Below are 26,710 nucleotides of genomic sequence, written 5' to 3'. Positions count from 1 at the left end.
TAAAGTCATTAAAGGAATAGTTCAGCATTTTGGGTAATATGCTTATTCGCTTCCTTGTTGAGAGTTAGATGAGAAGACCAGTACCACTCTGATATCTGTACGGTATATATATATATATAATGATGCAGCAAGCAGCCGGTTAACTTAGCTTAGCATAAATACAGAAAACAGAGGGAAACAGCTAGCGTTGCTCTCTCCACATTATCATGTTATATCTTTGTTCAATTCATGCAAAAAACATCAAATAAATAGTAAAAAGTTGTGGTTTTGCCGGGGTTAAGTGACAGATTATATCATGGCCTTATCATCTACTTATCTAAAGGGTACATTGGGTGATGAATTTTGACTCTGATCCCTGTGCTTTGACTGTGATCTATATGGCATGTCACACTGGGAAAAACATAGATAAAAATGTCCTCGTGTGCTGATGAAATCCTTGGAAATAATGTATTTATGTAATAGTTTGTGTTAAGGTTTTCCTGCGTGAAGTGACAGGCTGTTCTCCCACAGATGCTCTGATGTCTATTACCAAGCTCCATCACGCAACAGCTGACAGATAATGGAAGTAGATAGTCATGTAAACACGTGGGAGGTAGACTGATAGACATCTTAAAAATTGTATTTATTTTAATTGTAATATACAATTGTGTTTGTAGGAACGACTGAGGGAAGTAGCTACATGAGGATATTCTCTCACTTCTTAAGATTATGTTGGTCGTTGGTGCTTTTATTTATTTATTTAATATTTATTTATAGACCTGTATTTTACTATTTGTGTACATAAAAGTCCTGTCCCTTTTTTTTTTTTTTTTTTTTTTTTTTTTTTTTTTTTACATTTATTTGTCCAGCTTTGTTGTCCTTGTTGCTAAATCTGTTGTTTCTACTTTTGTACATCCAGATAAATTCCTTGTGTGCACACATTCTTTGCCAATAAATAAGATTTTCAGTCTATCCGCTATAGTGGCAGACTTTTATTGTTTGTAACTGGAGCAACTTTGGGGTTTAATGTCTTGCTCAAGGGCACGTTGGGATTTATAATACGGAGAACACTGATTTCCACATACTGTGCTTGTGCCATTGGATTTTAACCACAGCTTTCCTCTCAGGCTGCTGATGCCCCCTTCAGGGACAGATAACCCATTTGTCAAATAGAAACACATAACATAAAAGTTATGCCATTGCACACTAGTTCAGTTTGTTGCATCCAGCAGCTCCCGAGTGATTTAATCTCATTTCATTTGAGAAGAAAGCTATTAGGAGTTCATTGTCCCTCTTGTCACGTTATTGCACAGCACGAAATGAGGAAATTCACTGATGCTCTGCAGATGTTTATTTGGCATTTTAGTTGCTCATAGACGTCAGTAAAAGAATATTAAGACATCTATTTATATTGAGCTGCAGCCACTCTTACACATCTCAAATGCATAAAAGATTATATTCATCTCCTGCTTTGACTGGCATTAAAGAAGGGAATAATCATCAAAAATAATGACTTTTACCCTAGCTTACATCACCAGTGCACTTAACGAAATGATAAAGTGTCCCCATCATTTAGCATATTCAATTTTAGCCAAATTTACTCAGCTGTGTAATTTGTAATGATGTATCAGTTATTCTAAACTATGAATGATGTTGACGGAAATCATTCAAAAGCCTCTCCGCCAACTGCTGCGTCTAAAACCCATTCAAAATGTAAAACGGCAATCATTATCTTCAAACCAATTCTATTATGAATCCATATTCAGACACTCTGCGGGTGAAAAAAAGATAGGAAGCACTGCTTGTAGATTTATCATTTGTAGATTTTACAGACTCTGGTAATTTGCCACTAACTGTTTCTGAAGGGCAACCGACTGATTTCTGCTTGAAAAGATTCACACAAATGAAACCAAATCAGAGAAGAGGGCACGATGAAGGGAACTGGTCGACGGTTTTGGTCTTATTGGCCTTTGCAAGTAGCCACTGCTCTCTCTGTGCACGTCCCGGTGCCAGAGACTATAACAATGATATGTATTCTGCCAATAGCATCTGCACTGTTATAAAATGAGTTATGGCAGCGCCTGAGGGAGCAATGATTTAATGAGACCTTTCGGACGAACAAATTACAGCATGAGAGGAGAAAAGGAGGCATCTTTTCCCCGTCAATGTTTAATTGTTATACATGAATATGGATTGCGAATGACATGCTCTGTGGAAATGTGATGAGATTTTAATCAATATTATGTAACAAGCACAGGTTCATCATGTCCAAAAACCCAAAGGGTAGACTGGTTTGAGATGAATTTAAAAAGACCTTCATCAATAATTCAGAATATGGAAAACACAATTCCATGCTAGCAAAAAGGGGACAATAAGTGCTTGGTCACTTTCTGTCACTCCTGCAAACCACTGTAACAGGTCCAGGTTGGTCGTCCAATTTCATTCAAGTTCTCACATTTGGGTGAGAAATGTAGCGGGCCCAGTAGCTGCAAGGCAATTACAAAAGGGTTTCCTGGAAAGTGCACACTGCTTCCAGAACAGTCAAATGGAAAAAACACTGCTATGCATGTATAAATAGAAACAGATGACCTGAAATATCAGATGGATGAGTTACTCAACCAGGGGCACCAGTGGGCAGGGGTCACGTCCAGAGGGGTCAGCTGGATTATGGGTATTTACCCGTAGCTTAGATGATGGCAGTGATGGAAAAGAGATGTGCATGCAACACTACCTGAGGGGGACACGGAGCTTGTTCGGTGTACGTGATGACACCAGAACAAGTGACTCAGCTAAACAAGAGATTTTCTATAATTTAACTTCATGCAACAAATTAAATTATGTTCATAAATATCCTCAAAACAATCCCCCCTACATGCATTCCCTGAGAGGTAGGCTATTTGCATTCTCAACAGGAGAAGGGGTATTGATGCCACACTGAGGACCCTGAGACTTTTAAAGCTGCAGCCAGCGAACAAAGATTTGCAATGGAAATGAGCTTCAAGGAGTTTACAAGTAAATATCAATTATTTCTTCTTGTTTTGCATGATAATAAACATGCCACTGGCTAAATAGCTATCCTGAAAAATATCTTGGGGAGTGTGTGGAGCTAAAATCTGGGATTTTTTCCCCCTGATTGTTAGCACACCCTCAACATAAACAATATGAACATTCATTTCTAACTTTTTTCACATATTCTTTTGTATAAACCACCAGACCAGTTCAGGGTTTGTTCTTGCATCCAGAATTTCTGCCTCTTGAATCTAGTCTACAAACAATTCAACTGCTATAATCCTGACATGATGTTTAACAATTGCAAACAGCTGCTGTTGTCAATCATATCAATAACAACATTATCTTGCATTCAGCAATGCTGCATGTCATATTGTCTATAGAGACTGTTTATATGTACATTATATACAGTACCAGTCAAAAGTTTGGACACACCTTCTCATTCAACTACTTTGAAGAATCTAAAATATAAAACATATTCTGGTTTGTTGAGCATTTGTTTGTTTACCACATAATTCCATATGTGTTCCTTCATAGTTTGGATGTCTTCAATATTAATCTATCCATCCATCCATCCATTTTCCGTAACCTGCTTATCCAGTTAAGGGTCGCAGGGGTGCTGGAGCCGATCTCAGCTGTCAATGGGTGAAGGCAGGGTACACCGAGGACAGGTCGCCAGTCTGTCGCAGGGCTGACATATAGAGACAAACAACACTCACACTCACACCTACGGGCAATTTAGAGTCTTCAATGCACCTAAGCTGCATGTCTTTGGACTGTGGGAGGAAGCCGGAGAACCCGGAGAGAACCCACGCTGACACAGGGAGAACATGCAAACTCCACACAGAAGGTTGTCCAGCCCGGGAATTGAACCCGGGCCCCTCTTGCTGTGAGGCGACAGTAACCACTACACCACCGTGCAGCCAATATTAATCTACAATGTAGAAAAAAAATAAAAAATAAAATAAAGAAAAACCATTGAATGAGAAGGTGTGTCCAAACTTTTGACTGGTACTGTACATATATCATCCAATCATATATCAGCCTTTATTTGTATAGTAAATTCCATACAAATATTTGTAGTGCTTCACACAATAAAATATATAAAGAGTGTGTGCATGACAACCATACATTCTTGTCAAATTAAGCCACTTTAAAGTAAATTAAATTTAAAGTAAATATATAAGCAGTCTTGAACACTGTTGACATCATCTGACACAGATCATAAAACAGCTGATGCGGCTGTGACAGACGTCATATTTAAATGACGTCGCTTTATAATGACGGCTCTGCTGAAGAGCCTGCTGCCTCGACTCCTCTCTCCTCTGCTCCAAGTGGGGCGGGACCAAGACTCGAGGAGAGGAGACGAGGGAAGGAACTGAGGGATTTGAACAAACAAAAAAAAGAAAAGAAAATGAGAGAGGCCGCTTAAGTGTTGTATAACTAGACTGTGGCTCAAAGCTCCCGGTGCACCAACCGCATCCAGTTCATAGTTCGCATTCCTGCAGGGCACTTTGAGGCTTTCTGGAGGAGCTTCTTTCCCTCTACGTGGCCTCAGATGACGTTCCTTCTCTCACCGGAAGCAAGAAGTTTAAGTTTAGCTTTTTGTTTTTAAATAACTCGCCTTCCTTCTGCACAACAACAACAATGCATGTCCAAATAAAACACTTCCTGCGCCAGAATCTCTGCGTCTCCGTTGCGCGCAAGAGGACAGTTTCTGCAGCACAACAACGTGGGGTGAAGGTAAAGCCCGCAGGACCGCACGCATCTGCAGAGGTTAAGAAGTATGTCAGCCTGCAGTGCTGCAGAAACTATGCATCCGACACGACGTACGGCCGAGCCTTCGCCACGGCGAGGGACAAGCCGGAGACGTTCTGGGGAGAGGTGGGACAGGACATTCACTGGTTTGAGCCGTGGAGTAAAACCTTGCAGGTTGAGGATCCAGTGTTTCCAAACTGGTAGGTTTCAATGTGGCAAGCAATGAACTGAACACAGCAACAGACAAGTTTGGTGCAACACTTTCACTTCAGTGCATCAACAACACTGTATGTCTCCTTTAAAAAAAAGTCAAAGCCTATGATTCCCAATATTACATCGACTTTAAAATCCCTGAGCCTCAAAAACTTAACTTTTTAATAATAAAACACATAAGGGCAATCTCATAATCACTAGAATTTACCATGACGACATGATTTGAGAAGAGGTGGTGTGCATAAATGAGGGTCTTGTTGTTTTAATTAATTACAATTTCAATAATCTGTGAATTTTGCAAAAAAAATAAAAAAAATACAGTTCAAACTTTGGGAGAAATGCATTTTGTATTTTTCTATTTTACAAAGAAAATAATAAAAACATTTTCTGCCTGCTGCAAAAAACATATATTATTTTTTTTGTTGAACAGCTGCAAGTGACATTTGTCATTTGATTTGTCGATAAAAAGAAAAACATGAACACATTAATAGACAACATAAAGTAATGGTTAAAAAAGATTACCTGTTAATAAAATATTAATAAAAAATGTTATTAATAAAAATGTCTTCTTGTTCATGCTGTCAATGGAAGGCACTTTGTGCTCCCAGTTTTGAAAATGCTTTGCAGGTACAATTATTATTATAACTACCACTATCATTAGGTGGATAAATGTTCAGTTTTCTAGCTGTGAAACTTTAAACGTTTGCTCTCTCCTGATGTTTTTGAAAGCAAACATTATTAACATGCATAACTGCCCACATACACATGCACCGACAATGAAGTGAAATTTAAAAAGGCTTTTTGTTTGTGTATTTGGTGGTTAGGATGGTCAATTATACCATCTAGTGTGGTAGAAAAAAGCCAGAGCTGCCTGAATCTGGAACTGCCGTTGTGTTCAAAATGAAAGACAACTACCGTGTCTCTCTGGCTTCCAAAAAACAGCAGATACCAGACACCATCTGGTCAACCTGCTTGCTGTTCTTCCTCCTTATGCGCAGCACCAGAATTAATGGAAACTGTCGCGTTATCAAGTGCATTGATTTGTGTGATGCTGGCAAAGGCAACTGCACATGTTTTAGCTTTAAGCGGTTTCATGAAGTTGTGTTCCAATTTTTAAGTAAAAAGTAAATACACCAACATCCAGAAATACACTCTTCAGAACCATATGTTTTTGTTATGTACGTCTCTTTCAGGTTTGTTGGAGGGAAGTTGAACATGTGCTACAATGCTGTGGATCGTCATGTTGAAAGCGGACGTGGAGAGCAGCCTGCAATCATTTATGACAGCCCAGTGACTGGAACTAAACAGATCATCACCTTCAGGGAACTTCAGGACCAGGTAAACAGTATTATGAGAGGCAGAAGTCACAGAACTGAACAGCATAAAGAGCTGGAGTTGTCCATCCATCCATCCATCCATCCATCCATTTCCTTCCGCTTATCCGGGGCCGGGTCGCGGGGGCAGCAAGCTAAGGAGGGTCCTCCAGACGTCCTTCTCCCCAGCAACACTTTCCAGCTCCTCCTGGGGGACCCTGAGGCGTTCCCAGGCCAGACGAGATATATAATCTCTCCAGCGTGTTCTGGGTCTACCCCGGGGCCTCTTACCAGTTGGACGTGCCTGGAAAACCTCTAAAGGGAGGCGTCCAGGAGGCATCCTGATCAGATGCCCGAGCCACCTCAGCTGGCCCCTTTCGACGCGAAGGAGCAGCGGCTCTACTCCGAGCTCCCTCTGGATGTCTGAGCTCCTCACCCTATCTCTAAGGCTGAGCCCAGCCACCCTACGAAGGAAGCTCATTTTGGCCGCTTGTATTCGCGATCTCATTCTTTCGGTCACTACCCAAAGCTCATGACCATAGGTGAGGGTTGGAACGTAGATGGACTGGTAAATCGAGAGCTTTGCCTTACGGCTCAGCTCCTTCTTCACCAAAACGGTCCGGTACAACGCCCGCATCACTGCTGACGCTGCACCGAACCGCCTGTCCATCTCCCGCTCCATTTTACCCTCACTCGTGAATAAGATCCCGAGATACTTGAACTCCCTCGCTTGGGGCAGTGACTCACTCCCAACCCAGAGGGTGCAATCCACCGTTTTCCAGAAGAGAACCATGGCCTCAGACTTGGAGGTACTGACTCTCATCCCGACCGCTTCACACTCGGCTGTGAACCGCCCCAGTGCGTGCTGAAGGTCACGTTCTGAAGAAGCCAACAGAACCACATCATCTGCAAAAAGCAGGGATGTGATTCTGAGGTCCCCAAACCCGGAAACTCTCCTCCCCCCGGCTGCGCCTTGAAATCCTGTCCATGAAAATCACAAACAGGATTGGTGACAATGGGCAGCCCTGGCGGAGGCCAACACGCACTGGGAACAAGCTCGACTTTGTGCCGAGTATCCGGACACAGCTCTCACTTTGGTCATACAAGGACCGAATGGCTCGTAGTAACGAACCAGGTACCCCATATTCCCGCAGTACTCCCCGAGGGACACGGTCGAAGGCCTTCTCCAAGTCCACAAAACACATGTAGACTGGATGAGCAAACTCCCATGCCCCCTCCAACAGACCTGCAAGGGTAAAGAGATGGTCCGCTGTTCCACGCCCAGGACGGAATCCGCATTGCTCCTCCTGAATCTGAGGTTCGACAATCGGACGGAGCCTCCTTTCCAGCACCCTGGAGTAAACTTTCCCGGGGAGGCTGAGCAGTGTGATGCCCCTATAATTGGAGCACACTCTCCGGTCCCCCTTTTTGAAAATGGGAACCACCACCCCGGTCTGCCACTCCACAGGCACTGTACCCGACTTCCACGCGACAGTGAAGAGACGTGTCAACCAAGACAGCCCAACAATGTCACTTTGTTAAAGCTTGATCTGGTCTGCCAGGATATGTAGCAAAAATGTATTGTGAGGAATGCAAGTAACTTTTGTTTGGGTTTTGAGCACTGAAATGAGAGTTTAGCAGTGTTGCCATGACAATAAATATAGTTTTCCAAGTTTTCTATTGTTACCGCTGGATTGAGCCACCATTAGCATGGAGGACAGCAAAACAGAATAATAAAAAGAGAGGGAAGTTATTAACTTCATTTTTGCAGACGCTTCAGTTCAATTTGGTCTCAATTGCATATATATTAATCAAAACGTACTTGCCCCCAGAGCAAAAATATACTTAATTTGATATGGTTTAATTTAATTTACAAATAGACATATAGTCGTTTCATTTGACCAGCTCAAGGCAATCTGTAATGAACTTAAATTAAAAATTAGTAACCCCATAACCATGCACAGAATGCTTAAAAGAAACCCAGATGCATAATCTGTCTGTTTTTACCGTTACTTTTTTTATGTTTGTTAAAGAAGATATGCAGATATTTGAAAGATTGCAGTGTGAACACAGTTCTCTGTCTGTGTCTTGATCCAGGTGTCCAGGTTAGCAGGAGTCTTGGTGAAGAATGGTGTACAGAAGGGAGACCTGGTGGTGATCTACATGCCCATGGTGCCACAGGCCATGTTCACCATGTTGGCCTGTGCACGGATCGGCGCCCCTCACAGCCTCATCTTTGGCGGCTTCGCTTCCAAAGAGCTTTCTGTCCGCATTGATCACGCCAAGGTTAGAAAAAATCTTGTTATTCACCTTGTGGTAGAGATCCATATTTTTATAGAGCCATGGCAACAGGACAACATGATCATTTATTAATTCAGTGTCACTCCTCAGTACCTTGGCCGCTCACTAAAAACTGAGGACAGGCTGATGTGATGACTCTTTTTATGTGCTTTAATTGGAGCAGGGCAATAACATGGTTGCAACTAATCATTTTCCAATTTTCATGTGTCATTAGTAATATGCACCCTGCAAAACATCTAATACACAGAAAGCCACTTGTGCCTGAGGTTTCTTTTGTTATTGTAAGCTCAAAATGAATCATTTCACAGTGGAGAGCACTCGGCTTGCCTTTTTCTTTTTCACAATCAAACAATGGAGAATGACGTCAATGCCATCTGCACTCAGATATTTTACCAGTGCAAAAAAACAATCTGACATTTTGACAGGGACCGTTTTGTAGGGATGTGTTTAAACAAACATAAATTTGAAGAAATACAGTAATATTTAGTATTGTCACCAGCTACTTAATCCATTGTTCAAACACTTATTGTACTCTCCAGGAGACAGTTGTTATTACTGTTATTCATTTCATTAACTCAATTATTCCTTCTATTTTCCATTCAACAGTAAAAGACAAGTGAATGATCCTTGTTTAGCACCACTGTAGACATTGGGGGGACCACAAGGGGGAAATTAGCACATTATGACTGAGTTTGTACCATTAAGGGGTCCTAACTTCAAAACCTTAAAAGTTACAGGAAATATTACCTGTTAAACGCCTCAGGTGTGTTGCAAGCCTGTTATTTATTATGGAATCATTATAACACGCATGTCAATAAGGCTGTTAACTGAATTTGACTCGACACTAGAGTGCTAGCGCCACAGGCAACATACTCTAACTAGAAACTGGTTCATGCTTTTTACTCAAGCAGGTTAGACTACTCTAATTCTCTATATGCAGGATTATTAAAAAAAACAGTTGCAACATGGCTCCTGCTCAATCAAAGTAAGGTCCGCTGTGGCTCAGTGGGTAGAGCGGGTTGTCTTTTGGTTGGCGGTTTGATATCCATCTCCTACTGTCCGCATGTTGAAGCTTCCTTGAGTGAGACACTGAATCCCTAGTTGGTCCTCGTATGCCCCCTAATATGCTAAGAATGGATTAAATGCCGAGGTCAAATTTGATGTGTGTGCCTGTATATATGTGACAATTGTAATACCAATTTCTAAATTTGAAGCATAGCAGCCAGAGTCGTAAAATATGCGCAAATATTTGAACAAATTACTTCAGTAATGCAGTCACTTCATCGGCTCCTGGTACAATACAGAATCACCTTGAAAATCCTGCTAATGGTCTATAAAACACTTAATGGTTTGGGTCTTCAGTAAATTTCTGACTTGCTAACCCGATCATTACTGTTTTCTTATATTTTATGTTCTTTACGCTACCTATTTTCTTATGTTTATGCATATATTTCTATATTTTTTCTTTAAATGTAAAGCAGTTTGATTTTCCGTGTGATGAAATGTTCTATATACATAAATTTCCATTGATATTACCTAATCCTTGTGTTTCTCAGCCCAAAATGATGGTTACGGCCTCATTTGGCATCGAGCCAGGCAGAAAAGTGGAGTACATCCCTCTGGTGGAGAAAGCCTTGGAGCTGAGCTCTCACAGGCCCTCTAAAGTCCTCATCTACAACAGGCCTAACATGGTAAGAGGCACAAAGCATCATAAAGCTTAATTTGTCACCGTGGTGTCGTTTTCTTTACACCGCTGGCTGTGTGACAGAATGTAAATGCATCTGAAATATTGCAGCCATATGTAATCTTGATTAATTAATGTTCGGAGAAAAGGTTTTATCAAGGCTAATGGTTGCCATTTTCAACCTATATGAAAGGATTTAAACATTAAACTAAATTTAAAGCAGTATATTTTAAAGGTTTATTGCCTATAATTGTGTTTGAATAGTAAGAATATGAAATCCCGCCACCGTGATGATCTATGGCTGGTTCAAACAGATGAGAGGAGGTGAAAAAAAGTGATGTATGTTTGCAGCAGAGGGATCGTGGAGGTTGTCACAAACAGCCTACGCATCCATTTAAAGCAGCCTGAGCTGTGCAGAATGGTAATACAGCACACAATTATGCAGTAATATGGTGACAGCAAGCTCAGATTTGCTTCACCTTCACACAAGCATAAAAGAAGAAAAAAATAGTTGAATTTAAGGTCTAGAAAATAGAAATTCTTATTCAAATTGATTCCACAGTGTTGCAATCATTCTTCTCGAAACGTTTTTTCTGGCTTCCACGTCTCAGTTCAAAATTGTTATCAGTTACGCCATGTACCTCTGACTCTGTTGTGTTGGTAAATTAACAGTACACAATGTATTCCATCTGGTTTGAATACTCCAATGTTATTTATCAGGGAATGTTCTGCTAAATTAAGAGACCACTGTTGCATTTTATTTTATTTTTTTTGAAGAAAAACATGGTTGACATGAAATGGTTTTAACAGGAAATTCCCCGTGAAATCATCCCCTTAAAATCATGTGAAGCACCACTTTGAAGGTGGTTTGCCGCTGTTTTATCAATTACCTCATTCAGTGAGCAAGAACTAGTGGTTGTGTGAACACGGCCTCCAAGATGAAAGCCTTGTTAAATCAGGCCAAGTTTTACTCTGGCTTGACTTTGAGTAAAAGGATGCATTTCAGACAGCTGGAGGTTATATGGGCTGTCTGTGTGATATTGAATGAAGTCTTAGTCTAAAAGGACTTTTCTTCAGCCTCCTGGGGTGATTTAAATGTTAATGAAATTAAAGTATCAAAGAATTTTGAAATGAGACGGATGGCAGCAACCGGCGATGTAAGGGGCATTAATCTATGACCTGATATTACCTCTGTTGCTGAGTTCAAGAGATTATAACGACTAATGGGTGTTGGAACAGAGTTTAAAAATCTTTATAAAATAAATAATACGACTTGCAGTGAGGATCTCTATCCCCCAGTCACCTGTAAGGCATTCAAGCACAGATGGGTTTGTGTGTCTTTGCCCTAAACCCCCCAAAAAGTTTTAAAAATACAAATAATCCAACCAACTGAGCACTGGAACTGGAATATAGGAACAAATATACGTTTTCTGCTTACTGATAGTGAAAGCTTGAAGAGAGACAGGAAAAGCAGGGGTGAGCTGCAAATACGGGACACTCGCTCTACCATGTGAGCTACCGGGGCAACCCCTACATACATATTTAATCCAATCTTTGGTCCAACAACTCATTTACAAATAGCTCTGGGTACGTATGTGAGTCACCTGGAAGTCCATACATTCATATAGGAACCTCTGTGATCTCCAATGTGTTTATGAAACTACTCCTTCTGTTTTTCCCTTTTTAGTCCGTAATTTGCTACGAGTACATTGAAAGATTTGAAATTTAGCAGCAGATCTGGGACATACGTTGTTGCGTATTTATTCATCTGTAAAGAGATTCATTTTCTATTTACTCGTATATTATACAAAATTACAGACACAAACTGAGACAAATCTTTGTGGAAACGGAATGTAAACTAGGGATTGCAGTCATTGAACATTTGGGATTATGTCTAAGCCTGTGGCTATGTTGGACCTTTTATTCAGTCATAATCAACGTCTTACATTCAGCCCGACATTCGGCTTACCACAGTTTGATAGTGAACCCGAAATATTTCTACACTTCTCAATTTAACGGTAAGGATGGCTGCTCGCTGATGTGGAAGGATCCCCTCATGGGATCTTTACCTGCTGCTGCTCCACCAGAGTCAATTAAATTCATCAATAACTCATTCTGTATGAACACCTAGAGATATATTATGGCCTTTTGAAGCTATAGAGCAGCTCAGGCGTCACCACTTTAAACTTTCCTTTTATAGCAGTTTTGTCAGAATTCGAATGAGTATACAAGTATAATGTGTTTATATTATTTCTCATTATTTCTTTTCTTGTTTTTAGGAAAAAGTATCAATGAGTCCAGAGTTGAGTCTGGATTGGGAGGAGGAGATGGCCACAGCTCGTCCACATGACTGTGTTCCTGTTCCTTCCAACCACCCTCTCTACGTCCTCTATACATCCGGGACCACTGGAACACCAAAGGTAACGACATTTCAGGGTATCGGTCAGCAGGGGGAATACAATCAATACCTGATTCGTAGCTATAGATGTCACGTTAACATACATTCTAAATAAGAAGAGTTATGGATTCACGGTTGGCCCTGTTTGTTTAAATGCTGTCAGTTCCGTATAGAGTTTCTGTGTGACTCATCTGCTCTTTGACAATCCAGGCCCAATCTAAACGCCATCACCGTGACATAAATAAGACAGAGCATCTCCGCAGCAGGAGCCAGAGCTCATGCAGGAGGAATTGCCTGCAGGCAGTTTCAAATGGAAAAACTCCACCTCCTTTCAAATAGCATCATTTTGTCTTTGACCTACAGATGATATAAAATATCCACCTGCTGGCAAGTTCCTGAGCTTAATAGTGCTGTTATTGCCAGCTTTTTTCGCTGTGAGTTACTGTGAATTCCCCAGTTATTGCTGTAGAGAGATCAGACGTTTGAGTCAATCTTTATAATTGGAGACATAAAGACTTGAGGACACACTATTTTGCTCCAAAAAAAATATCATTACAGCACCATTAACTAATAAAAGCAGGACATTGGATTCGGTTTGAGAAGCCGTCATTCCAAAACAAAATGTCATCCCCTTTCACTACAGCAGGGCTGAGAGGCTGTGTGCAGATTGATATTAAACTTCTGCCTCTTTGCTTGGTGTAATACCTGTCACCAGTCTGATGTTTTTCTTATCTTCTCCCCCAGGGTGTTGTGCGAGACACTGCGGGCTACGCTGCGATGCTGAAATGGACCATGTCAAATATTTATGGACTCAGTCCTGGAGATGTAAGGCAATAAAGCGTCCTCTTCAGAGTTAGAGCCATGTTTGAGAACAAAGAGCATGCAGTCAGTAAAGATATAGGTTGATCTGTACTTGAAAGAAGATTTGATCACATGGTAACTGAACAGTCATTCGTTTTGGAAGTAGTGTTCATGTGTTTTTCTAATTTCAATTTGCATATATCATTAACATAAGCCTCTTAATTTACATTTAAAGAGCTTCAAAGTACAGCAAGTGTTATATGATTAGCATTCAGAGGTGCAAAAGGAGTTAAAAACGTGTCATAAGAACTCTCTCCACTTGTTAAGCAGCACTCAATGCACCATGTTGTTTGACAAAATGATCATATCTCATCTTTTTTTGTTAACCTGTTGCAGGTTTGGTGGGCAGCATCAGACCTGGGCTGGGTGGTCGGCCATTCATACATCTGCTATGGTCCTCTGCTCCATGGTAACAGCACCATTCTCTATGAGGTATGTCCCTGTACATGTATAATATCTAAAACTTACAACAGCAATATTGCAGAATGACAAGAATTGCCAGAAAAATGTGCACTCAAACCTGAGTTGTGCAACTTGCAAAGCTGTTCAAGTCGGGTTTAAATGTCTGCTTGGTGTGTCTGCCTTTGTCTGCACTGCAAGCTGAATACATCCATATTTGGTTCACTACTCCTGTTTATGTGAACTCCGTTTACCCTGTTGCCATGTTTGACTCTGGTTGCTACAGTTCACTGTCAAGAGACTATTTTAGTCTTTCACTCTTTCTTTTTTCTTCACTAATGCCAGTCAATATCGCACCTGAAAGTGCAGTTCATGCCCTCACATAAAGGCAGTAAAAAGAAATTCCTGCCTGCAGAATCCATTTTTTGAAAGAATATAATGTTTCAAAAGCGTCATAATGACATTCATTTAAACACTCGCCAATCGATGGGATCACCAACAACAAATTCAACCTTATTCCAGGTTTTTTATTATTCCATAAAAAATTGTAGTGCCAGTTTCCAATTTTACCAAAAAACATTGTTGGAGGTCACATCGGAATGGATTTCAGCAAAATGTTTATTTTACCCCATCAATATTGGTTCACAAAAAAAAAGGACACAGCCCCTCCACTGAGCACGACATTAATATGCAGCACACACAACTTCTCAGAAAACGAACGGTAAAGGAATAAACAAGCTTCAATGACAAATTTTCTGCACGAATAAGTGTTTTGAACAGCCACTTGATATTGATGCATCCGATTATAACAGGTAATTTGGTTTTGCCTTGTGAGTCCACCGCCCATCAGTTTGATTTTCTATGCAGGCTTCTTATGATGCAGAGGGTTTTTAGAATGCAACAAAATCTTTAGTCCACGGCTACGAAGGGTGTGTGTGTCTGTCTGTTGATCTTTCAGTGTGTGTTTTACTGTGTGTTTCTTACATTTCACCTGTAGGAAGCAGAACTGCAAGGCAATGAAGTAATCTGCCTTCCTTAAATCAATAATTGACTACAGTCACGCTGGTTCTTGTGCTAACACTCCTTCTCTCTTCAGGCATGATGCTGGCAAACTTTTGTCTTCCCTCTGATCAATACACAGGCACAAATATTTATTCAGAGAGCAAAAATGACATCCAGAACTACCTGCTGCTGTTTACCATCCTCAGTCATATTTAGTTGTCCTCTCACTGTTGGGACAGGCTAGTTGAATACCAGAAACACAGTTGAAATTTGCTGTAGGAGGCGTTGCCTGCAGGCTTCTTGTGTCTTTGCTCCTATAACTGTGTTTTCTAATCCATGGATTTCTGGGCCCATCTGTCTGGAAAGCAGGCTTCCAGTGGGTCTCTCCAGTTTAAACAGCTGCTCTATGAATATTCATGGTTGGTAGTTGAAGTGAATTTGCACTGTGGCTCATTGTAGAGATGTTGCTGTGATGTTTTTGAGCTTCCACAATAAGCTATGTGTCTGGTATCCGCTCTGTAGGCAGTCCGCCGTATGATTTATATGCATCGCATCCGTGTCACAGTTTGTGAACTAACCAGCTGTTGCTAAACTGACTGTTTTACAGGGGAAGCCTGTGGGGACTCCAGACCCTGGGGCGTTCTTCCGCGTCCTATCAGAACACGGGGCGTCCTCCATGTTCACGGCACCCACCGCCATCCGAGCCATCCGCCAGCAGGACCCCCATGCTGCAATAGGGAAAAAACACCCCCTCTCCAGGTAGACACAACGCTTTACACAACAGGAAATTCACCTGAACCAAGAACAAACAAACTGTTGATAATGCAGTATTTCTAATAAATGAAACACCATGGGAAGGAGTACATTTTGTGTTGTACCATGGAGATTGGTTCTGAAATGACTGGTTGATAAGTAAATTGACAAAACATTATTTGGCAACAATACGGATAATAATGAACCAATATTTATAAGCAAAACATTTTTTATGGGTTCCAGTATCTGGAAGGAGAAGATTTTCTCTTTTTATGTGATTGTAATTTGCAAACGAAGCAAAGGAACTTTGGTTATGTTTCTAGTGGCTATGGAAGTTCGAAATAGATTCGAATCAAAATGTCAAAGAAGCCCACATACAAGTCTTAAAACTAAAACAGGTAACAAGTTAAAGATTGTTTTTCAAGCACAATTCTGTGTCGGATTGAATGTTGATAAATGCTATAATCTCTTAAATGTTAAAGCTCACTTGCTTTTAATTTACCTTGTTGTATGACATAAAGTTAAGATGAATCTTTTGAAAACATGATAACATTATGTTAGTCAATGTGAACTACCTTAATTTTAGCTGTTAGCTCTGTTATTTAGCCAAGCAAGACTGAGCTGCCCACCGGCTGCTAAGAGCTAACAACGAGCGTTGACCAGCTCTCCTGCCGATTTCAACACAGAATTGTTGTTCACGTTGTAGCATTAGTATTTATTATTATTATTATTATTAGCTCCTTCCAGCCATGGCTCTGGTCTCATACAAACTAAAACATGATACAGCTTGTGGCGTTACATGATCGTGCATGCGCAACTGTCAGAAAACATGAATAAGAGAAATCGATAGTCAGAGGCGTGCGATTCCAAGGAATAATACTAGGTACAAGTACTCAATGGAAACGGATTCTCGATTTCTTATCCCTGTTCCTATCATGAAATCTGACTGATACACTATACGTATAATTAATCATTATCTGGGACTTCTGAGAGACCTCAGTGAGAACTGTAAAGACGGTGGGTTTAGGCCTTGACCTTCAGTTTTAGTTTGGCTTTGAAACACTTGGAGTGATGTGTTAAAGCACATCACGGCTGACAGCGGCCTGCGCAGCCTGTCCAGCCTCTCGTTAGTCTCTGGCCATCTGTTGCTGCACAGTTCTCTCCCACCTTCATAGCTGACAGTCTGTATGCCCTCAGTTTTATTCTCTTGGGTGTTAATCAGGCTGGATAACAAACAACGGCAAGTCACTTCAGCTCACCTGTATTAAATATTACTACGTCAACTTGTTTCTCTCGGCTGCTGTCTCGGTGTGCAGGTAAAGGTCTTCTGTAGCTCAGAGTTAAAAACAAACATTTTCCACAGTAATAGTTTTGCCCAGAGAGTGAAATTCTTGCTTAGATTATTAGATTTATTAATTGTTTAGCGTGGTGGGGAGAATATTGGACCTAAGGGGTTGTGGCGTCAATTCACCAGTTTTATTCTGGTCAGCGGTCTGAAAATGCCTCTAAGCACACAATCATAAAGCAATTCTGAGTGCAGACAACCTATGGCCCTAGTGAATCATTCAGTAACTCTGGTGGTGTGTGCAGAATTTTATGATCCTCGGTTGTTCACTGTGCTGCATGCATCCTTTTTAAAGGCTGTACTTGCAGACGGAGAATATTTCCTACAATGTTTTTTCCTCAAATGTTGACATCATTCATCATTCTCAGTTTCGACCTTGCCACAATCAGCCATTTCAGCGACAGGCTGTTTCTGAGTACACTTTTTTATTTAAAGAAATATTTTCCCCTTGGTTGTGTCAGGCTGGTGAAAGATTACTGTATTTCTTTTCCGCGCTGAACAAAACATGTCACTCTGACATGACACAGAGGCAACAATACAAAGAAAGTAATGAAACACAATTTCATTTCAGCGCAAGCAGCCTCAATGTCGGAGCCTTTCACTCGCTAAATTATGATATGCACTTTCAATTTTACAGTTACCAAAAAGAGGGTTTTCTGCCGATAAAATGTGACATTTTTAAATTCATAATGTCTAATATGCTCATGGGATTTAAAATGTTGGTTTAGTGGAGGAGTTCCTGACAATTTGTGTGTCAATTCTTGTCTCTGTCTTAATAGTTTTATTTGCTATATGAATGAGAGTGTTTGTGACAATATTGCTCAATGGATCTAGATCCATCCTATGCATTTTGGCACCTCATATAACACACTGAAGGATATGCCAATACTAATAATGCTGCTTTTAATTAAAAGCGTGTTGATGGACGTAGAAAAACCTTTCAGAAAACTCCCTTTGCGTTATTATCAAACACATAATTTCATGCTAGAGAGGACTTATACACTAATTGTATACATCTCAAATACCCTGTCTGCAGTTTATTGACACTGTGAGACATTTATTCCCTCCAGAGCCAGCTCAACTGTAATAACCATGGACCCTTATCAATGGGCTGGACCCATCGATGTGAAACTACATTGAGAATTTGGCTGCAGGGCTGTCCAAAGTTGTGAAGGCTGCAGCGCTCTGCCCATTTTGTCACGCCGTCTTAATGCGGACTCTTGTTTATGACTGGGGCTCCAAGCATTGAGTTAGTTTACTGTCTTTAAAGGGATACAGACAAAATGCATGACTCCACTCAATAGTACTTCCCGGTGCAAAGAAGCTTCTATATTCTCCTTTGCTTAAATTATCCTTGCTTCAACTTTGTCACACTGAGCTCACAGAATCAGCTTTGAGCATGTTGGCAAACACGTGATAAAGGGTCATCATGTGGATAACCTTAGCCTCCAAGATATGTAGTTTCCTGACTTAATGGCTTGCTCCAATGTCATGCTGCAGAGATTAGTGTGGCCTTATCTTTCCAAACTAGCATAGTTTTTATTGGTTCACATGTTGTGGCCAGTGTTACTGTTGCGAGAGAGTATTTGCTGCTCCTATTAACAACCTTTGTCATCAGTTGAGTTCAGAGTACATTTGCTATTATTGTACTTTACCTTCAGGGTGAACTAAGTTGGTACATTTCCTGATTTAAATGTGGATAAATTAAGTCTTTGTTTGTCCTCATGACTGTACTCTATGAAGACATTTATTTTGAACCAGATGGTGCTTAATTAGTGCGTAGATAATTATTTTCCTGCATTTAATTAGTCCACACACCATGTTAGGCAGTGAAATCAATATCTAAGGTGAAAGGAAGGTTTCGAAAAACTAGCAAGCTGTTAAGACGTGAAAAAAAATACTGATATTGTATCTTTATGCCATGAAAATATAATTTAATGAACATCATTATCGCTTTACATATTGTCCTTGATTTTTGTTTTTTAAGCATTCAGAAAAGGAAGGAAAGATTTTTCCCAAGATCTTTCCTTCCTAAAAACAGAACACGGATGTTTACACTGGTCGTTACTGACTCAGTCCCTGATCATGGGCAGCAGCCAAACCATCACCCTCCCACCTATCACCAGCTCTGAGGTCACAGTGTCTGTGTGAATCCTCCAAGCTCGTACTTATGCTACCATTAAACTCCTCAGAAAACATGAAACCACAGAGCATCTTGAGTTGTCCTTTTGATAACTAGAAGCTTGGGAGTCTAGTGGAGTTTAGAGAGAACACAAGGTCACTGTCAGGGCATGTGAGTTAATCCTCCATTTTTTCCACATGGTATGTAGCTCAGTTCCTGCAGGGCAAGATCTATCCGACAGCTGAAAGATGAAACTGTTAATTCAGAGCTTTCATTATGTTTTTTGATTTACTTCTTTCATATTTGATACAGGCATTTACTTACAGTGGGGCTGGGTGATAATTCAATATAATAATTTATTGTCTTCCATTGAAATGATGTTGTGATGAAATCATATTGAAATATATTGATACAATATTAGGTCATCTAAATTGATAACAAGCACAAACTTCTTAGAAAATCTGATCTGGTTTGTTTTCCCACCACTTTGGACATTACCACTTAAGTTAAGTGCAATCTCACTCGCAAACTGGACTCAAAAAAGGTACATTTAAAGCCCATCATTACTTGCCATGTCCTCTTTAATCTTTATGAAATGACAAAATCTTTAAACAATCATAACTTATCAAACAAAGAGGAAAACATGAAACATCAAAAGAATTATCATGATTAGATTTCAAACTCAACAGAGTTGGGGTAATTTCCCCCATTAGTTGAGAGTAATAGTGTTATTTAATATTGTACTGACTGAAGACTCCCAGGCATCCTTCAACATCCGGGTGGTGATAAACAAAGGCAGAATATTTATGATGTTTTTCCTGCTTACTGACATGAATTCACAAATCTTCGTTTGGTGTAGCGCATGTTCCGCAATCACAGTGTAACCGAAAACCATAAAAAACAGACTTCATCATATTCTACAGACCAAAAAACAGTCAAGTTTGAGAATAGTGCTTTAAACAAAGAATATAGAATATAACTTGGGGAGAGAACAGGAGGAGAAAAGATACGATTCAGTGAAGATAGAGTGACATGAAGAGAATCTTTTAGCCTGTTACCGAAGATAGAATGTGACTTTGAGTCTGATTGGAGTTGGAAAGCCATTTCGCCATTGCAGAGGGTTGAGAGTGATGCCCAGCAGTCATTTGTAGGAAAATTTTGCATCAATGGCTCCACTGGACTCGTAAGGGGGGTTACTGATCTCTTCACTGCTTTGTAGCGGGCAGTGTTGTGCATTAGATATGAGCAGCCATGGGCAGCCATCAGAGGGAGTTTTTTGTAGAGAAATGATGTGGGAGTAATCAGGGAAGGCTGAAGATAGAAACTGCTATGTTTTGGGTCACCTGTAGGTCATGGAGGGAGTGTTTCATGAATAAAGGGAGTAGCAGTTCCCAAACTGATGACGATTCAGATGTCCTTGCTAGAGTTTTGCTGGTCTCCGGCTACTCCATGATTGAAGGTCACATCAATACTGACTGAGAGGTCATATAGAGGGCGCAATTTTTTTTTAAGTCAAGTTTTTCTGCAATAGCATTTAGAACAAGAGACCAAGCATTGATATGTTGGAGACTCCAGTACAGATGATGCTCAACACAAACAAGGTTTCACCTGGTCTGTCCTTTTAGAAAAGACAGTTTGTTGTGCGTCTGCAAGAATGCATGGGTCCGAGTGACGTACATTTTGTCTTAAGAGGGTTTACATGTAAGCTCTTTGCAGACGTTTGATAATTGGCAATTACTTTGTGCATGTTTGGAACGCCTCCAAGCAAACAGCATAAACAAAGCTACTACGTGTCTGTGATGTCCGCAGCAGTTGGGAGAATAACCAAGGCTTAAGTGTGACTGTAAGGAGGCAAACTGTCGTAGCGAGGACAAAAACATCCTTTAGTCAGCAATCGTGGTGATAACTATCAGCTTGACATTGTCTGAGGCAGGTGAAAGGATGTCTCAGTCACAGCCGAGATCACAGGGAAAGTGAAATGGAGGGTGCTCCCTCGATGGCAAACTGACTGCGGTCGAAAAAACATTTACCTTGAACAAATATCGCATGAGCTCAAAGTCACATTCAGGAGAAGTTTCCAGACATAGTTTAAATTACGTCTCGCAGTTTTTTCACAATTGATATGACCCAGTTTTCATAACTCATCTCATACTCTTAAAACAATAAATCAGAAGCTCATAAACTGCACAGCTCTGAGGATCAAGTTTATGATATATAATCAGCATGATTAAAGACACAGAGATGGCCAAATCCATGAAGCGTCCATGAAGTCTAAATTGCCAGGATTTGTTGAAGTCCCTTAGGGCCAAATTCAGATTCTCAATAGTGCATTTCTTTTCATTTTCAAAAACAGTCTTTGCATCCCATTTTTTTCCCTGTTATGCATGTTTATATTAAATTCTTCAGAAAATATACCATTATAGCTTTAAAATAGGACTGTCCTCGATTAAAGAAATCCTAAATTGACTCATTGATTACTTGATCTAAGTGACAGATCTGTAAAACTTAGTTTCTCCACAAAGAATCACACAAAAGCACCACTTTAAATGTTGTTTGACAGTGTTTTAAGTTAAAAAAACTAAGAGAAATCTATGACAAGAATACACAGGGGCCAGCCATAGTTTTAAACAGGTTTGCGCATGTGAATAAACTAAAAAAACGTTTTATTTTTCCATTGCAAATATGTTTTGTTATCTTGACCATTCCTCTGGGAGAGTAGATATCTGTCATGTTTCCTTAAGGTGATTGACAGATGTACTCTGTGTCCTTGCAGGTTGCGGTCGTTATTTTTGGCAGGCGAGCGCTGTGATGTGGAGACGCTGGAATGGGCAAAGAGGAGCTTTGGGGTTCCTGTTCTGGATCACTGGTGGCAGACTGGTAGGAAGGTTTCTACTTTTTAAACACAGAGATCAGAGAGATCTGTATATGACGACCGTGGTTTTTACCATGTTATTGGTGTTTAAAGCACCGACAGGAATTATTCCACACATTTTCATTTTTAGCCCAAAGTTGCATATTTGACAGGAAGTAATAAATTGAAACTTGAAGAGGAAATGCAATCTGACTCAATATCAAACTAAATGTCAGTGACTAAACTGTGCAGTGAAAGCTGGACTCGGCGACATTATGTTCTGTTCTGCCCATTTGTGTCTCTTTAGTATAAAGCGTCGCATAACAGCCAGACCATCATAACCAATGGGAAGTTCACAGACTTAATGTGACAGAATTTCTGGTGGTTGATGTTCAATTTGTCGAAAACATTCATCCCCTACCATACACTATGCGTGAAGCCGCCACGTGCAATAAATCATGTCAGTCTGGTAGTTTGAGAAGCACTTCACCCTCCAAACTTCAGAGATTAAGTTGTTATGATACCGAGAAAGCATTTCAAGGAGTACTTTATTAACATTAACTGTGTATGATGTTTTAATTTAATTTGATCTTTAAGACTTGGCCTCGTCTTAAGCTTTTCACTGTGAGAAGACTATAAATGTGGTCTTCGCTGTAATTTATTAGTCCATTGACATTAACTTGGCCTTGAGAAGAGATAAAACTCTATGAAATCACTATCCCTTTGAAAGCACAGAGTCATTATGAAGAGCATTTTATCATATTGCCCTCTTTGATTAATCCCATCAGATGTTTTATATTGTAGACCAGGGGATTGGACCCCTTCTACTGGAGTAATTATGTCGTTAAAGACCTCAATGTTTGATTTCTCTAAGCTTCTCTGAGAACTGATCATCACACAAAATGACTTGTCATCATTTGCACCATTTATTTGAATGGCAATCAAAACTAGAGAGGAATGTGAAGGCGGGCAGACGAACAATGGCTGAAATCACCATTTCAATAAAGTCAAATAATCATGACTGGAAGTGATGGTGCAAATTTAATTAATGGAACAGCTCCGTTGCAGACAGAACATTAATCAGACTTTTTGGAGTATACACATGCATTAAGGCTGATTCCCCTGTTCTGGAACTTCTTGTCCATATGTTATTGTTAAATATCCAGTGGGCCAAGCCCCCTCAGATCTCCTCAGCCCAAATTCAGCCATTGTCAGGTGGGAAAACTCCCAGAGAGCATTACTTCAATCGGACACTCTCCACGGCAGCAGTTAAATAAGGGGTTTGATTGGCATTGACTTTCAATTGAGTTCACTAATGTTTAATTGACTTTGCGCCCATAAGGGACATTGAGTGACTGTCTAAGGTGTGAGGCCTAAGTTATGTGCTTAAAAAAGAGATAAAGGAAAGAAAGCAATCAGAGGTACCTTGTCAGTCCAGGAGTTGAAATTGAAATAGCTTCGCCACTGAAGCATGCTTTGAGTCAGACAAAGAATTATATAATGTGATTTTATTACTTAAAATTGCTTAAATAATGCAAATATTAGATTTTTTTTCTCTTCCCAAAAATATTTTAATGGAGGTAAATGGTGAAATTGGCAATCGTGGAAAGTCCCATTGTTCAAAAGCATTAATTTCATTGTCATTTACATGTTTTTCAATCAATTTCTCACCATATCCTCCACTCTGACCTAATTTCCCCTCTTTTGGAAGTCAAAGAAACAAAGAAACACAGCACAATCGGAGCACCTGCTCCTGCATCCTGATATACCCTTCTTGCTTTAAAGGGCCAGTGGTCTGTGTTGTCCCTTCTGATTGGAGTGGCATAAGGGTCTATAATTTTCTTTCCTTTAACCCAGAACAACCAGCGGTGGTTACAAAAGTTACAAAAAACCTCATTGCTTTTTAAGGGTAATCAAAAGTTGTAAACGTAGTCTCATGGCCAAGTCCAAGTCCAAGTAAGTCGAATACAGTCCAATAGGTTGAATGCAAACAGATTACTTCCACATTTGTATATTGTTGCCATGTTGCAACAAATTACTTTACCATCTTACTAAACGCGTATCATATCTAAACTGGTTTTAATAATGAAAGTAAAAGTTAACTCAACCTGGCCTGGATTTTTCTTGAAGGATCTTTGCTTAAATATTGAACAATAAGTCAACTTTGGAAGCCCTCACATCATGTCCTTCTCATTCCAACATGATTTTCCTGCTTGTGTGATGTGATCAAAGTAGAAGACCCTCTTTTCACAGCAAAACTGTAAAACATGGATTTTATATTACTACGTTTTTAGTAAAATTGAGGAAAAGTAATTTTTCTGCCATATGGCAACACCTGGCAATAGAGAGACCATCGGTGTAGGAATTCTGTCAATTTTCCCTTTAAAAAAAAAAAAGAAAAAAGATTACAATAATTTATAGTTAATCAGCCTTGGCAAAGAAGGACTTCCATTTTGATCTTTCCTGTTTTTAAAAAGTCCATTAACAGACTAAATATCTCAGTGCCACATAGCACCAATACACTTTAGATCAATATAAGGTTCACAGAGGCTGTGTCATGTTAATCACTTTAAGACTTGCTAGGTCATGTACCTAATTCACAGTCCAGTGGTCCTACATTAGACACGGAATGGTGAGTTTGCTGTTCCCTAGAAAGTTTGTAATCACCCTTTTCTTCACCTTACATTCAACCCTATTGTATGACATGGCTGTTGTGGGTCTGGATGATAAGATATGTAATTGGAATCTTGAGTTCCCAGCTTCCCCTGCATTGTTCTTAGGCCTCAGTTTGTAATGATTCTTGAATGTATAAGACCCTGTTCCAGGCAGCATGCCATCATGCTAATGTTTTGCCCCAACCCCCCTCACTTGATTGTTGATTGCCGTCCTCTTCACGTACTAGTGAACTATGATAAATGTTCCAGCGACAGCGAAAGAGCCCAATTGGATGTCCCTTTGTTTCGTAATGTCCTGCCTGCGAGAATGGAGGATCGATGCCGGACAAGACGACATCTCTGTGTTAAATATGGGATCGATACTGTTGTTGGACCGTTGGAAAGCCATCGACCTTGAGTTTGCAGAGGCAACACACGCTGATCCGAGAGCAGATTAGCCTGCTTGACTGATTGGTCTGTCTGGGCGCAATGGGAGTGTGAAAAGCTCAATATTGTAATATTGCAGAAATGTGATTTATCAATTCAGGTTCTTGAGTTTGAGTTACTGACCCTGCTGTAGACTTATCACATATATGCTGCATTCCAGCTTAAAGCAGCATCCTCTGGAGTCTGCATTTCAAGGCTGAATACCTTGTAACAGGCAGAGGAGTCTGTCCCATTTTTAGCTGAGCTTGTGACATTTTTTTCTCCCCAAAAATAAAGGTAGCAGCCTTCATTTTGCTTCTTACACACAACATAGTTACCAGTTATTTCCCCTCAAATTGACATTAAAAACTGATACAATGATCTATATGATCAGGCATGAATAAAAAACGCTTCCAGAAATAGACTCCAATGCTGGGTTAGGTTTTTTGTAGTAGTTTGTAAATTTAAAGTATAACAGTTTTTCTGCAATTTTAGGGCAAAATTCTGGTGGTTAACTTGCGTTTTGTGAGCTTGAGGACAATACAAATGCACCAATAGTTCCTACAATAGTCTTTGTGAGGCCAGACTCTTGGGTTTGGTCTGATGTACTGATGGACACACCCTCCTGAGTGGTGACCTTCCAGCTCCTGAATTGGGACACCGCTTTGAAACCTTTGTGCTTAATAGTGGCCTCATAGAAAGGGAAAATCAATTTGCCCTCACAATAATGGCAGTGAATTCCCTCTCTGTCGTGTTTTTTTTATGCTCAGTTTAAATATCCATACACTGATGTTTTTATTAAGGCTGTTGGACTAGCATATTGTTTTTATATTAGTAGTGTGGGAGTTAAAGGATTTAGAACAGGCTCCGATGCACACAGGCAAACAAAAGATTATGACATCTGCAAGCCTTTTGGTGCTGTGTGATTTAGTTGTTTACTCTGTTTATGTATTCCTTTACTCTCTAGCTGTACCTCCATTTCAGATAGCGTCTGACTGGCAGAGCAGATGGATGGACTTTACTAAACTTCCCCTAGCCTGGATGTGCGGAACAGAGCTGCTGATTCCCATCTTTCTCTCTGTAGCTTCAGCGTTTGTGAGATAACACTTCATCCCACTTGAACAAAGGGATGTTTGTTTCTCAGTCTGACTTTCCCTTCCTTTCTCTCCCTCACCCACTCACAAAATCCTGTCACACTTTGAGGCTATCCTATTGAGGTGATATATTGAGTTTGGAGAAAAAAAACCTCTGGCACCCTCTTGATTTCTGTCTAGATGTGTAAATCCCATTGGATTCTTCACCCCCTGCTAAACTCAATATCTGGCAGCTGGCGGCCGGTGCAGCAATCCAAATGTGTTCTCCACTCTTTCACGGTAGAGTGGGTCACTCCTCGTCTCCCTTGCTTTCTCTTTGTCCGTCTGAGGCAGTTTGTCTTCAAATGCGTGGGTGAAGAGACTCTGGCATGTTATACACATTCATTAAATCACCGTTAGTTTGTTATTTCTTACTGAAGTTACAGAAAAAACTACTTTTCAGAGTTGGTCTTAAGCCGTCTGTGTTTTACAGAAACACCTTTTTTGTATCCACATGTTGCAGTGGTCACAGTCTGTTGGTGTTATTTCATATTTCTAACCACAATTTC

At 40.2% G+C, this 26,710-nt stretch overlaps 1 protein-coding gene across 1 annotated transcript in view; it reads left to right on the top strand.

Moving 5' to 3' along the window:
- The first annotated feature begins 4,301 nt into the window (after positions 1 to 4,301).
- acss3 (acyl-CoA synthetase short chain family member 3) overlaps positions 4,302 to 26,710 on the top strand; it is a 56,014-nt gene continuing 33,605 nt past the window's right edge. Inside the window, exons 1-9 of the mRNA XM_054624254.1 lie at positions 4,302 to 4,946; positions 6,153 to 6,297; positions 8,370 to 8,558; positions 10,130 to 10,264; positions 12,537 to 12,677; positions 13,400 to 13,480; positions 13,853 to 13,948; positions 15,525 to 15,676; positions 21,911 to 22,014. Coding sequence (XP_054480229.1) covers positions 4,636 to 4,946; positions 6,153 to 6,297; positions 8,370 to 8,558; positions 10,130 to 10,264; positions 12,537 to 12,677; positions 13,400 to 13,480; positions 13,853 to 13,948; positions 15,525 to 15,676; positions 21,911 to 22,014 — 1,354 coding nt within the window. The 5' untranslated portion in view covers positions 4,302 to 4,635. The remainder of the gene's footprint in view (positions 4,947 to 6,152; positions 6,298 to 8,369; positions 8,559 to 10,129; positions 10,265 to 12,536; positions 12,678 to 13,399; positions 13,481 to 13,852; positions 13,949 to 15,524; positions 15,677 to 21,910; positions 22,015 to 26,710) is intronic.

Source organism: Anoplopoma fimbria, chromosome 23, assembly GCF_027596085.1.
Source record: "Anoplopoma fimbria isolate UVic2021 breed Golden Eagle Sablefish chromosome 23, Afim_UVic_2022, whole genome shotgun sequence".
Taxonomy (NCBI): domain Eukaryota; kingdom Metazoa; phylum Chordata; class Actinopteri; order Perciformes; family Anoplopomatidae; genus Anoplopoma; species Anoplopoma fimbria.
The sequence above is the reverse complement of the archived record's forward strand: the minus strand, read 5'-3'. Positions and strand labels throughout refer to the sequence as shown.